At 49.7% G+C, this 12,890-nt stretch overlaps 1 protein-coding gene and 1 long non-coding RNA gene across 2 annotated transcripts in view; one reads left to right on the top strand and one right to left on the bottom strand.

Annotated features, from left to right (window-relative positions):
* The window catches only part of LOC101712978 (uncharacterized), a 46,534-nt gene extending 35,470 nt beyond the window's left edge, over window positions 1–11,064 (bottom strand). The window contains exon 1 of the long non-coding RNA XR_015452793.1: window positions 10,602–11,064. This is a non-coding gene — a long non-coding RNA (uncharacterized LOC101712978). The remainder of the gene's footprint in view (window positions 1–10,601) is intronic.
* Id3 (inhibitor of DNA binding 3) lies at window positions 5,606–7,282 on the top strand. Its single transcript, XM_004850559.4, has 3 exons — window positions 5,606–6,078; window positions 6,192–6,274; window positions 6,791–7,282. The coding sequence occupies exons 1-2, from the start codon at window positions 5,779–5,781 to the stop codon at window positions 6,249–6,251; spliced, it is 360 nt and encodes a 119-aa protein (XP_004850616.1). The 5' UTR covers window positions 5,606–5,778; the 3' UTR covers window positions 6,252–6,274; window positions 6,791–7,282.
* Window positions 11,065–12,890: the final 1,826 nt, after the last annotated feature.

Consider the following 12,890-nt stretch of genomic DNA (forward strand, 5'->3'; position numbering starts at 1 on the left):
GAGGCAGTTGAGAATGCTCAATGAAACTGCGAAGGAAAGTTCTTTGGAAAAAGTAAGACCTCTGCAATATACGCTTACAAGTTTTATTCCTTTTACTATTTTTTAAGTCAGTTAAATTCTCTCCTAACTTGCTGATGTTCTTCAGAGTCTAGAAGTTACAAACTTTCCCCATAACAAAAATGAGGCAAAGGCTGTCCTCTAGAACTGCTAGGGCTAGGGGAGCTGGTCCTTTGGTGTCTGAACATTGTGAGCAGCTTAAATGTCTCTCATTGTGTGTAACATTGCACCACAAGCCTGGATTCAAATTCTGACTGCTGAAATTTTGCCCCCACCAGCTTTGTAGACAAATCTCTCGAACTTCACTATCCAGAAAATAATCATAATAATCCCTAGCTCAAAAAAGTTAAGGGCAGATTATACAAGATAGAATTTATAAAGCACTAGTACAATATAGATCTCCAGAAAATGACTTCTCGGCTTGCTTTGTAGGTGCCCATCCCTCTACCCCAGGAGCAGAGTCCGACCTTGGACATCCCCAGGTCAGACCTTCAGTTAACTTCAGGGTAATGTGGCTGGATCAAGTGAGGCTGGCTTTGGGAAGAGAGAGAGAAGAGGGAACTGAGTTCCAAGGCTGACACCTAAAAACACAAATAGTTATTCTTTAAGAAAAAACATCAGAGCTGGGAGTGTAGCTCAGTAGTGGAGAGTGTGCTTAGCATGTACAAAGGCCCTTGTTTGATCCCCACCCCTTCCATACACACACAGTCCCCTGAGGCATGGACAGCTTGAAATTTCCATAACATTTCTGATGCTGAGTCTTTCTGCATAGAGAAAAGTGTTCTTTCTGGGACATCTCCAACACCTCAGTGGCTAAGAATCTGCCTTGCTTTTCTCTATCTGGTAGAATAAAACCCTCAGAGGTCCAGGCTTCCTTCCCAGGAGATCCTGTGGAAGGTCAGAAGGAAAAGCATAGGTACAGAAGCTTGGAGACAGGGAGACCTGGGTGCAAATCTTGGATCTGCTACTTGCCAGGTAACCCTAGGCAGGCACATTCACCTAAATCTCTGTCACCTTGTCCATAAAAGAGGGGGTATAGCTAAGAGGATAGCTTAATGGTAGAGTACTTGCTTAGCCTGGGTGAAACTTTGGGTTAGACCTCCAGCATTGCAAAACAAACAAACAAAAAACAACAGATGAGAAGGCAAGCAGGTCTTGGCAAACAGGACTCAATGAACAATGATGATGATTATAATAGTAATAGCAGCTCTAAGTGCTTCTGAGCTGGATGGTAGCTTATCTTGAAAATCCCTGAGATCTCCGCCCTAGTCCTATGCTTCCCATACCATCTTCCTCAGTTTTGCCCACATTGCTGAGAACAGTCTGAGCAGGAACCACTAACCTCACCTGGCACCTCCTATCCTACTCAACAGGGGTGACATCACATCACAGCACACAAAGATAACTAATTGGTTCTCATAGCACTTTCCATCCCTTGTTCCCTGGGATCCAGGCTGTGAGGTAAATTTCCTTCCCATTTTTACAGAGGACATAACTGGGGCTGAGTGAGGGTGGGTAGTCTGGGCAAAGGATTTGATTTGGAATCTCTTGTGCATTCCTCATATCACCTCAGTCCCAAACCATACTTTGGGGTGCTGAGAGAAGGATGGATGCTTTTTCTAGGTATGGCTGAAAAGTCTTCAGCACACCGTTTTCAGGCACTGTGAATGCAAGCAGGTACATACTATGAAATTCAGCATCTGGGACTGTTCAGAGACCATGGCAGACCACCCTCATGCTGAGAAGAGGTAGGAGGTAGAGGGGACAGTGAGTCAGAGGAAGAGGAGGTCTGGATTCTGGCCATAGGTCAACCACTGGCATCCCAAGTAGTCTTGGGCAAGTTTCTGAGGTTCCCTTGATCCCCAAGTCTGCAACGTAAGTGGGAAAAGATAGCTAGCTAGATTGATAGAAGCCCAGTCTAGGCCAAAAAAAAAAAAAAGAGAGAGAGAAAGAAAAGAAAGGAAAAAGAAAAAAAAGACATCTGCGATTTTCATCATCGTTACTTTCACTTTGAAATCAATAGCTCAGAGACTCCACTACCACTTCATTTTAAACTTTTAAAGACAAAACAATATAACTTAATAGTTCTGCCAACTCCTCAAAAAAAGAAAAATCAGACAGCACAACACTGAATCTTTTTCTTTCTTTTTGAATTTTGGCAGAGGAAGATTCTGTTCCTGGAAATGGTTACAAAATGATTCCTGACACTGGGAGGAGATAGTTAAAAGGGGAAAAGGGGCGGGGTTGTATACATATATAGATAAAGGAGGAAGGTGGAAAGAAAATGAATAAACAGAAGAACAGGAGAGAGAGAGAGAGAGAGAGAGAGAGAGAGAGAGAGAGAGAGAGAGAGAGAGAGAGAGAGAGAGAGAGAGAGAGAGAGAGAGTTTAAAGGGCCCCAATTCAATAACGTTATCAAGTTCCCAGCATCTGCAATTCACAAGCCGCTCGCTGGTCGGGCGGCGCAGGCTCCGCCCCTTTCTCGGGTGTCGGGCGCTCATTGGTCGGGGAGGCAGTCGCCGGCCGGTGACTGCCCGAGGAAAGGTTGCCTGGGACACGCATCCCTGTGTGAACGCATGACGTCCCACCCTGGCGCCAGGCTGTCTGGGGCTGAGTCTTAGATCAACACAGCTGTGGGACCGGGACCCACAGCTGGGCAAAGGAGCGGATTCCTTAACAAAAAATAGGATTGTGAGAAAAGTTCTGAAACAAAAACAGCGCAGACAAAAGCCTTAATGACATCCTTTCATAAAAATAAAAAATGCAAGAGGGGGGAAAAAGCTGGTAAAAGGAGCAGAACTGGGAACAGAAAGTTCAGAGGCATTTGGAATAAGAGGCTGAGGCCCCGCCACCACTAAACAAGTTGCAGAAGGCCTGAGCTAGCCTGTCCAGTCCGCTGTGGGGGGAAAAGAACTCTATTCAGAGTTCCCAATCCAACCGTAACCCGTTTTTTTCAGAATTAGAATCCTAGTTTGGAGAAGACTCTTAAAGGTCATTTGTCGTCCCCCCCCCAACCCCACACACACCCCAGAAAGGAAGGTCCAGAAAGAAAAGAAATTTGTCTGAGGGCAAGTTATTGGCATGAACAGAACAGAATTCCACTTGCTAATCCCACTGCACCCTTCTGCCTGTGTCACAGCCCGTGGGTATTTCATCAGAAGCATCATGGGAAATAGTAAATGTGAAGGTGTTTTGCAAAGCATAAACCACTACACAAGCCTGAGGCATCAGTGGTAGTAAGGTAGGAGGGAAAAGGAGGAAAGAATCTGGGTGGCCCAGCACCACCACACACCTGGCCCCATGTTGGGCCCCTAGGCACCAGGGAGACCAAGAGATCAGATGGAGGGACCTAGTTAAGCACCTTACAGCAGAGAAGAGGCAATCTATAGTTATTTGTTGAATGAATGAGGTTGGTCTGAGTGGCCCCATTTTATAGACTGGAAAATTGAAGCACAGGTGATTTTACCCCACATTTGTAGTTAGTAAAAGAGAATAATGGAGATTTGAACATAAATCTGCCTGGCTCTGAAGGCCAGGATTTTTCTAGAACCTGCTGGCTTTACTGTTTTGCACAAACCACAGAAATCTGCATGATAGAAAAAGAAGGATCTTCTGTCTGGACATTCAGGAGTCCCTATAGCCACTGTTTTCCCCTCCCATGATCCAATGGCTGGTACTTCTTCAGCATATAGAGACTGACTTGTTTCTTTCTTTTTTTTTTTTTGGTACCGGGGATCGAACTCGGGTCCTTAGCTTGTGAGGCAGGCGGTGGAACCACTGAGTTAAATCCCTGGCCCTTGACTTGTTTCTTAACAGGTTATTTTCACCCTCTTTCTTATAATGAAAAGGCTGTCCTTGAAAACATTAATATTCCAAGAAGAAAACTTTTGATGACCTCTTTCCTGAGACAAAGTGAGAACCCTATGGTATTCTTTGTGGTGTGGTATTGAACATGTCTTATATCTCCTCTTGGGGCCCTTTGCTATCCCACACCTGCTGATCCCAATTTCACAAAACCTTAGATGTAACAGAGTTGGCAAGGATTCAAAATAATCATCTCCTCATTTTACTCACAAGGCAACTAAAGCCAGGGTACCTGGGCTTCTTCAAGATTACATGACCAATGGTCAGCAGAGGTGTCGGGATGAACACAGACCTCCTAAGATTCCTAGTCCAGTGTCCTTTCCACTATATAACTATTTGGAGACAGTCCTAGCTCTGAGCTCCTATTGTCCTGTTAATCAGTGCCACACACTATTGAACTCTTAATTGTTTCCTGTGTTAATCTTGTCTCCCCAAATTGTGCGATTCTTGAGAACAGAAGCCACTGTTTTACATAAAGCCACTCCATAAATATTTACTAACTGATGATAGATTAAGAGAGCAAGAATTGGGGGAATCCCACTCAGTCATTTCCAAGATGGAAACCAGAATCTTGGAACTGCAGATTCCCAAAAATCCTTTGAAGGGACAAGAAGACAAGCAAAGAATATTGAGCACAATGTCCTTTTGCAACATAGGAGTTAGCTCGCCTGCCCACTAGTGTCTTGTCTTTCTGGTCTCTTAGATAAACTTGGAGCTACTTCAGCAGGGCGAAGAATAATCAAGTCCAGGTGGCTGCCTTTTCATAGCAGAAAGGAACAGACAATAGAGTGATGAAATTATCATTGTTTTCTGCACAGAAGTGTGTGGAAAGTTGGGGACAAATGGGGAAGCAAAAGTTAAAATAGATTTGCTGACCAAAAGGGGAGGGAGCTCCTAAAAAGATTTATCTAGAAATTGTTCCCTCTTGTCCCCCATATTTGAAATCCTGTACAAAAGTCTAGCCAAATTCACTTCTGAAGAACAACTGGGCATATATTTGGTTCTTTATGGAGTTTCATGGGGCAAAAGGTCCGAGCTCTTTTCTTTCTCCATGCAAAAAGCATGAATTCAAGGCTGCTTTCTTTTCCTTTTTTTTTTCCTTCTTTCCCCCTGTTGCTCAAATAAATAGTGTTCTTTGCTCAAAACCCTTTTCCCCTCCTCCTGCTGCAATCTCAGCGCCTAGCCCAAATCTGTTTTCTTCATTGTAACCTCAGCTTCACCGCAATTAATTTTTTTTCCCTCTGGTCACAAGATAATTCCTGACGCCAGTGAGTCTGGAGGTCAGACGAACAGCAAATTGGGGAACAAGGCGGCACTAATTCCTTACAAGTTTCCCTTGAAAAATCTTTTGCTTAAAAAAAAAAAAAAAAAAAAAAGCTTCTTAGCTGTTCAGGGATTTATGACCTCGGAGGAGCTGTGGGTTCGAACCAGTGTTGGGCTAAGAGCGCACTGGCAGGGGGCAGGGGAGCTCAAAGATCTGGGGCACTGCCAGGAAAAGGCAAATTCTTAAAGTTAATGGTTTTAAGTGATTTTTAAAATCCTTGCTGGCGAAGAAGCCCGCCTCTCCCCAGTATTCAGCGCTTCCTCATTCTTTGAAACCGTGGCTCCGCGGTCTTCGGCGTCAGACCAGCGGGAGGAAGCCTGTTAGCAATTTAAGCGGGCTGTGAACGCCCAGGGTTGGGGAAGGCAGGGCCAGGATCGTCGGGGGCGTGACCAGGGCGGATATTTTGAATAAAGGGGCGTGCCGCGGAGGCGGGTTCTATAAGAGCGGGCGGCGGCAGGACTGCGCGCGTTTCGAGCTCCTGTAGTCCTTAGTGGGTTTCGGTCCTCTCGGCACTTCCAGCCTCAATCCCCGACATGAAGGCGCTGAGCCCGGTGCGCGGCTGCTACGAGGCGGTGTGCTGCCTGTCGGAACGCAGTCTAGCCATCGCGCGGGGCCGCGGTAAGAGCCCAGCTGCCGAGGAGCCGCTGAGCCTCCTGGACGACATGAACCACTGCTACTCGCGCCTGCGGGAACTGGTGCCCGGAGTCCCGCGAGGCACTCAGCTTAGCCAGGTGGAAATCCTGCAGCGCGTCATCGATTACATCCTCGACCTGCAGGTGGTCCTAGCCGAGCCGGCCCCTGGACCCCCAGACGGTCCGCATCTCCCCATCCAGGTGTGCGTGGGAGCCGGGGCGGGGCCGAGGCGAGCGACCGGGACGGGATGCTGCGGGACCCCCCAGAGGTCTCCGAGTGCTCCGCGTAATTCTTCCTTGTCCTCCTTTCTCAGACATCTGAGCTTGCTCCGGAGCTTGTGATCTCCAACGACAAGAGGAGCTTCTGCCACTGACCCGGCAGTCCTGGCACCTTCAGGTAAGAATCTCCTCCTTGGGGTGGGGCGGGAGGACGAAGGCTTATCTGGCAATGTGGGAGTTGGCGCGCCTTGTAAAGGATTGCTAGGGAAGCTGAGGCCAGAGAGGGGCAAGTGACCATGGTCACTTCAAATGATCGGCAGAACCAATTCTGTCTAGCATGCGTTTCAGACTTAAACGCACTTTGCCCTGCCCCTACCCCAGGGTGGCCAAAGATCGGGGAAAGTAGGCGCAGGTCCCACTAAATAAAATAGCCTTTCTGTTTGGAGTCGTAATGGGAGCTGAGTCTTCCTTAGCTCCCTTCCAACATGTGTCACTTCCAAGGGAGAGGAATAGCGGTAGCTCCGCCTGTGGCCCTTTGGCACCAATTTGGTGGGGGCTGTGTGGGGCGCGGAGTTATCAGCTGGAGGTAGAGACCAAGTTTCCTCCCTGGCGCCGGCCAGTCTGCGGGCGGCCCCGCCTCTGCGCGCTTGGCGGAAACTGACGGCTCCCTGATCTTTTTTCCTCCCCCGTCCAGAACGCAGGTGCTGGCACCCGTTCCGCCTGGGACCTGGGGACCCTCTTCGGCCGGAATCTCGAGGGCATGGATGAGCCCCAACCTCGCCCGGCCCACTTTACTTCCCCAGACTCCTGCCTGGAGGCTGGACCTGGCACCCGAGAGTGAAGGACTGTGAACTTGGGTGGCCTGAAGAGCCAGAGCTAGCTCTGGCCACCAGTTGGGCAACATCACTGCCCCCACCTCACCCTCAAGTTTTAAGGACTTGTCTTTGCAGAGCGTGGAGAGCTGGGGAGTAGGGGATGGCTGCTCTCCAACTCTGCCAAGGCGGCATTAGAGCTGGTCTTCTGGTCTCCTTGGAAAAAGGCTCTGTTGCCCTTATTATGAACTCTATAATAGAGTATATAGCTTTTGTACCTTTTTTACAGGAAGGTGACTTTCTGTAATCATGCGATGTATATTGAACTTTTTATAAAAGTTAACATTTTGCATAATAAAAACGATTTTTAAACACTTTATGGTCTCATCACTGGCCTCCCCGTTCCTTAAGTACTGATGCTTTTTTTCACATGGTGACTTTGGGGAAATGAATATCTGGTGTTTGGGAAGAGCAGACTTACTTATTACCTTGAGGTGAGAAAATTCCCACCTGAAACTGAGGGGCAGGGTGGGATGGGGTGGTGGAAAGGGACTATGAACCCAAATCAATTGGTGGTTCAGCAGAGAAAAGATCCTGGTCCTGCCCTCTCCTCTGACATAAGACTGGCACAAGCTTATCCAGCAAGGTGGGAGCTAAATTCTCAGTTCCTTTGATATCTGGCAATGGCTGACCTCTTAGATGTCATTAATTACTCATGATGCCTTTCTAGCAGGGGATGTGGTAAAGAGTTGCACCTTGAGTTTGCCTGCTTCATCTGGTGCCCAGTCATGGGTGATGGCTGATAGACCCATTTCAGAGATGAATAAGTTGAGCATGGGGCCTGTTTTCATTTCTTTCATGCTCTCTGGTATGGCTTCCCCCGGGCTTCCAAAGTTGGGAAGAGAAGAGCAGGAGCTCTGTCCTCAAATCTGCAGCTACTCTTGACAAGAATTTCTAGGTTAGTTGAGAGGTACTGGTACCTATCCCTATATAGGTTCTGACCTTAAGCTGGGAATTTGAGGAAAAGGCCCTACAGCCCTTATTCCTCTGGCATCCCTGTACCTCCTTCCATTGGAAACCTATTCTGTAAGCATATTTGTCTCCATTTCAGAAGGGGGAAAGTGGGGCTCAGTAGTAATGGGTCTGAACCAGGTTCTCACAGCCCCTTGAGAGCAGAGGTAGGATCTGAACCTTAACCACAGTCACTGGGTCTGAGGTGGGCAAGATCAGGGACTAACTGGCCATTCCATGCAACTAGGCCTCGGAGTAGGAGAGGTGGCAAGATATCAATGCCATCACCTACTGCCCCCCACCTGGTGGCTCCCCAGGTGGGCTCCACTGGCACCTGGCCTTACTGGATTCCTGTTTATGATATGATGTCATCTTTGAGTTGGCCCCTGGCATGTGTTACTTTAGTGTTTCATAACAAACATGTCATGTCATCACCCTTTGTGCCTTAACCCTGGTGTGCTTTCTGGGGTACACAAGGACATGGAGGAGGTACAGTCTCTTTCTCTGCCAACCATCCTCCTAGCCTGACCAGTTGTTCTTATCCTGTTTCTAGTCCTGATTCCTCCAATGATCTAATAGTATGAACACTCTCTTTATAAAGTATACACACATACATAACTTTGCAGAACAGTAGCAATGCTCAACCTCCGGAATCCCTTAGTTCCCATATGAAAATCCAAACCAAATACAGGACCCCACTTAGGTCTGCTGTAGAGCATATGATGGGGTGCTATGATGGCTCTGGGGACAGCCACAGGAAGGTGCAAATCCCTGCCTGCCACATAGGCTAGAGAGACTTTGCCTCTGTTGAGCCTCAGCTTTCACATCTGTAAAAGGGAGCTGATCTTGAGGAAGTAGTCCTGAGATGCCTGGCCCAATAAGACATCCTTAACTGCAATAGATCCAAGTATTTAAACTCCATGGCCTGCATCCATTTCTGCATAGTGTCTGGCCTCCTGCTTGCTCAGAAGCTGCAGGACTGGGATGGATTGAAAGAGCAGCATCGGCTCTTAGGTTGTGGGACTTCACCTCTGAGAGCCACTCTTTTTTGCCTGGCTGCCTCCCTTGACTGAAGATAATGATGGGAAAGTTCTTTGAAATGCATCACACACCTACCAGGCATTATTAAGCTAATTCCAAGGAAATTGCTTGTCAGGACTCCCAGGACTGAGCTGTTCAGGTGGCCAGGACAAAAGCTTAGACCAATGTGCCAATCCATTAGTCTAATTAGAGAGTGAAAGCAATTTGGCTCTAGGTCAGAAAACTCAGAGGATAGTGTCTTCCGTCATAACACTTATCTAGTACTTACCAGGTGCCAAACTCCATTTTATCTTAATTTTTTCTAATTGTCACTACAACCCAGCAAGGTTATCATTATTGCTGTTTCAGAGGAAATAGACTCAGAGGCTGCACAACTCGATCCAGGTCACAGCAAGGCAGCGGCAGCGGGTTAAGGAACACTCACTTTCTCTAGCTGCAAAGTCCACATTCTCGCCTTGACTTCTGACGAGCTGCTTTCCCTGAGCCGGCCACGTATTTGGATCCCAGTAGGAGCTTGCTAAAGGGAAAGACCTTAGGCCGCCTCCTCCTCTGTGAAAGGGTGGTGGATGATGGTATGGTAACTCTTCAAAGTTTGTGGTTTGATAAAAAGACTACACTCATAAAGTAGCTACTAGGCTCCTGAAACTACAAGATTCACTATTAAATGAGGGGTTTTCGCTCATTTTACATCCGAACTTCCCATCAGCTCTGAAATATAGACATTTGGGAGCTATTTTTACCTCGTAAATCATCTCAGAACAGGCAGAATAACTTGCCCGTGGCCGCATAGCGTCTAACAAAGCAGAGATCTCATGCCTGTGACACCAGAAATGGTGCCCGGTCCAGAAGCCCAGTGAAGCCCTCTCCAGCTGTAGATATGCGAGACAACTTTCAATTAATTACCCATCTTCCTGGCCTCATCGCCTCTCATGGCCACCACTTCTGCCCCAGGCTGCACCCGCTCGCTGTCTTTCCCACAGAGCTGTTTCCAGAGGTCCCCTCTACCCACCCGCGGGCCTCGGGCAGAGAGCGACTCCCACCCGCGGCTGCCTGGCGCCGGGCGGGGGCGGAGCTTCGGCCCACGTGGCCTGGAGCCCGGCTGGGCGGAGTCGTCCGGCCCCGCCCCCGCCCGGCGCCCGCTCCCCCCGCGGGCCCTGGGGGCTGCTCGCAGGTGTTCGCTGGCGCCCGGATGTCTGAGCTCTGGCTCCACTCTGGCTCTGGCTCCCTCCGCAGCCCGCGGGCGGGGCTCGCAGCCCATCCGGAGCCTCGCGGCGCCCCCGCCGCTCTGCCAGTAGCGCGGCCTCCCGCTTCCCAGCCTCCCGGCCTGGGGGGGCCTGGGGTGCCCCCCACCCAGCCGAGGCGCTGACCCCACTGCTCTCCCGCTGCCCCCTGCTGCGCTCGGGCCGCCGCAGCCTCGGCGCACCCCCACTCGCTTCCTGCCTCGGCCGCTGTGCCCCGGGCCGGGCTGCTCCCTGCGCCCCGTTCCTTCCTTCCTTCATTCTTTCAGGCCACTCGCATTCCTCGAGCGCCTGCGACGTGCCCTGCACAAGGCCTCTCCGACCTTCTGAGAGTGGCCTCAGGCCCCGGTCTCTCCCTCCTACCCCCCTCCCCGTCTTCTCTGTGAAGGCCTGTTCCACTCACGGTTTAGTATTTGATTGTTCTCTGATCTCCTGTTGGGGGTCAGTCAGTGGCAAGGTCAAGGGGTCTCTGTGTGACTTGAGATCAGGGGTCAGTGTGACCAGAATTGGGGTTCAGCCAGTCTGTGGCAGAGTTTAAGGATAATTGTGGGTAGAAGTTGCCAGTAGTCACTCTGTGGTCCGGCTCAAATGGGCAGGGCATGAGGATCAGCCTGTGGGCAAGGACAGTGGGCAGTCAGGAGCAGGGTAAGTAGGTCACCTTGACATCAGGATTTGGGGGTTGCCTTTGACAGGCCAGACAAAGAGGGGCAGTTCTCTGTAGCCCGCTGAGCTCAAGTTTACATCCTTCTTTGGCCATCCTAGGCCAAGGCTGTGGAAATGTCTTTCCGGCTGGGGACACCCTCTGTCCTTGTGCCAGGTGCTGCAGGCAGAAGCCCTCATTGGGCCTGACTGCTGTTAGTCACTCAAAGAAGTCACACAAAGATGTGGCTCAGAAGGGCAAGGAGTCTGCTCAGGGACATATAGCAGACTAATGGGCCAGACAAGACTGAAGACTGGAGCCCAAGCCTCCTGGCTTCCTATCCTCAGGTCCTTTCAGGATGCCATCCCTACCTTGAGCAGGGATTGTAATTCCTACTTTAGGGATGGGGCAGCTAGGACCTCATCCACAACTTTCAGGAGTGACTGCCAGCGGGTGGTGGACAGCATAGCTCCCCACCCTGAGGCTCTGGAAAGCACTGTCTCCTTGTTCTTGCCCACCCAGCCCCCTCCTTTCTACCCTGGTGAGGAGCAAATGGAACAGGGTGGCCAAGGGGGAGTTGGAAGCAGGGAGGGAGAGAAGACAGGGAACGGCTGGGGAAAACTTAGCTGAGCTTTCACAGAAACATATGGAGCTCATTACCCTAAATCAAGGTGGTCTCTGGCCAGCTGGCAGTTGGTGGGTTTAGGGCTAAAAAGTGTGTGTTGTGTAGCAGTGAGGGAACTCATAGCCCTGCAGCCTCCCCACAATAACCCACCTACTCAGTGATCATGTTCTTGCTAATTTATTTTGTTTCCAGGCCATGCCATTTATGGCACCCAAGCAGGTTCTCAAGGCATGCCTGGGTACTGAGCCACTGTAGGGTATTCAGGAAAGGGATGAGGACTTGGAGACCATCAGGGTAGATACATACGTTCTCCACAACCTGACTTCTTTCTTCATCATTAGGGCCAGAGACCTGGTGGGTCTTACTGTCTGTGCAGATGTGTGAAGGGCTGAGCCATGGTTTATGATCCTGGTGTCCCCCTAGGGTTCATCCAGGTAAGCCCCAAAGGGCCTGTGTGTTAGTCCACATCCTGTCAATCACATTGTCCACTGCAGATTCAACTTCATATACAAAGACAGGCATTTTTTTTTTGGTACCGGGGATTGAACTCAGGACCTTGTGCTTTCAAGCCAGGCAGCAGAACCACTGAGCTAAATCCCCGCCCCCTAGGACAGGCAGTTTTTGAGGCCACTTGCTAGTACATAGTGTTTTACCATCTACGGTATCAGAGCTGATTTCACCCCTATGAGATTCACAGATATTAGATGACCTAACAAAGGTCACCTTGGAGTAAGTGTCACAGCTCAGGTCTTCGACACTAGGAGACATCCGCATCCAAGGCTCTTACTGTCTGTAGCTCTTTTAAAACTTTGTATAGGCAGGGGGTGTAGCTCAGTGGTAGCATTTGCCTAGCTTGTGCGAGGCCGGGAGTTTGATCCCTGGTACCATCAGGAAAAAGAAAAGAAAAAAATCTAATGAATACGTTGTACAAACAGATACAGCCTATAGAGTGGGTCTCTCCCAGCCCCAGCAAGTTCCCTGGTGCTTTCCCTGTGGGACTCTGGGAATCAGACTCTGGTTGAAATCCCAGCTTTGTCCTTTATCAGCTGTGCCATTGCAGGTGAGTTATTTATCCTCTCTGAGCCACATGTGACTGATGTGTTGATCAGACTAAACAACATTTGTAAAGAGCCTGGCACTTGGGTAGCTCTTGGGCGACTCCCACCAGGGAGTTTGCTGGGCTTGGTGTCAGATTCTTAGCATAACTCCCTCCTGTCTTTCCAGGAAGGCAGTGCTGTGGGCAGAATGCAATCACAGCATCTCAGGACTGCTGGCCCAAGAGTGTCCTGCCTTAAGGAATAACAGTGTGGAGAGGAAATGCAGGCCTCTATCCCAGCACCTCCACTCCCAGGCTCTGCCACTTTGCACATACCTCTCAGAGCCTCAGGCTCCTCCCTGTGACACTGTGGGAATCCTGAGACCTGTCC

This window comes from Heterocephalus glaber, unplaced genomic scaffold, assembly GCF_053883595.1.
Source record: "Heterocephalus glaber isolate CG9 unplaced genomic scaffold, H.glaber_assembly_v1.0 deba00001452, whole genome shotgun sequence".
In the NCBI taxonomy this organism is placed as follows: Eukaryota; Metazoa; Chordata; class Mammalia; order Rodentia; family Bathyergidae; genus Heterocephalus; species Heterocephalus glaber.

Bases quoted from the DNA above. Each gene is read 5' to 3' on its own strand.
- Id3 (XM_004850559.4), top strand. From the start codon at position 5,779: ATGAAGGCGCTGAGCCCGGTGCGCGGCTGCTACGAGGCGGTGTGCTGC. The intron at 6,079-6,191 runs GTGTGCGTGGGA...CTCCTTTCTCAG, and splicing joins GTCCGCATCTCCCCATCCAG to ACATCTGAGCTTGCTCCGGA.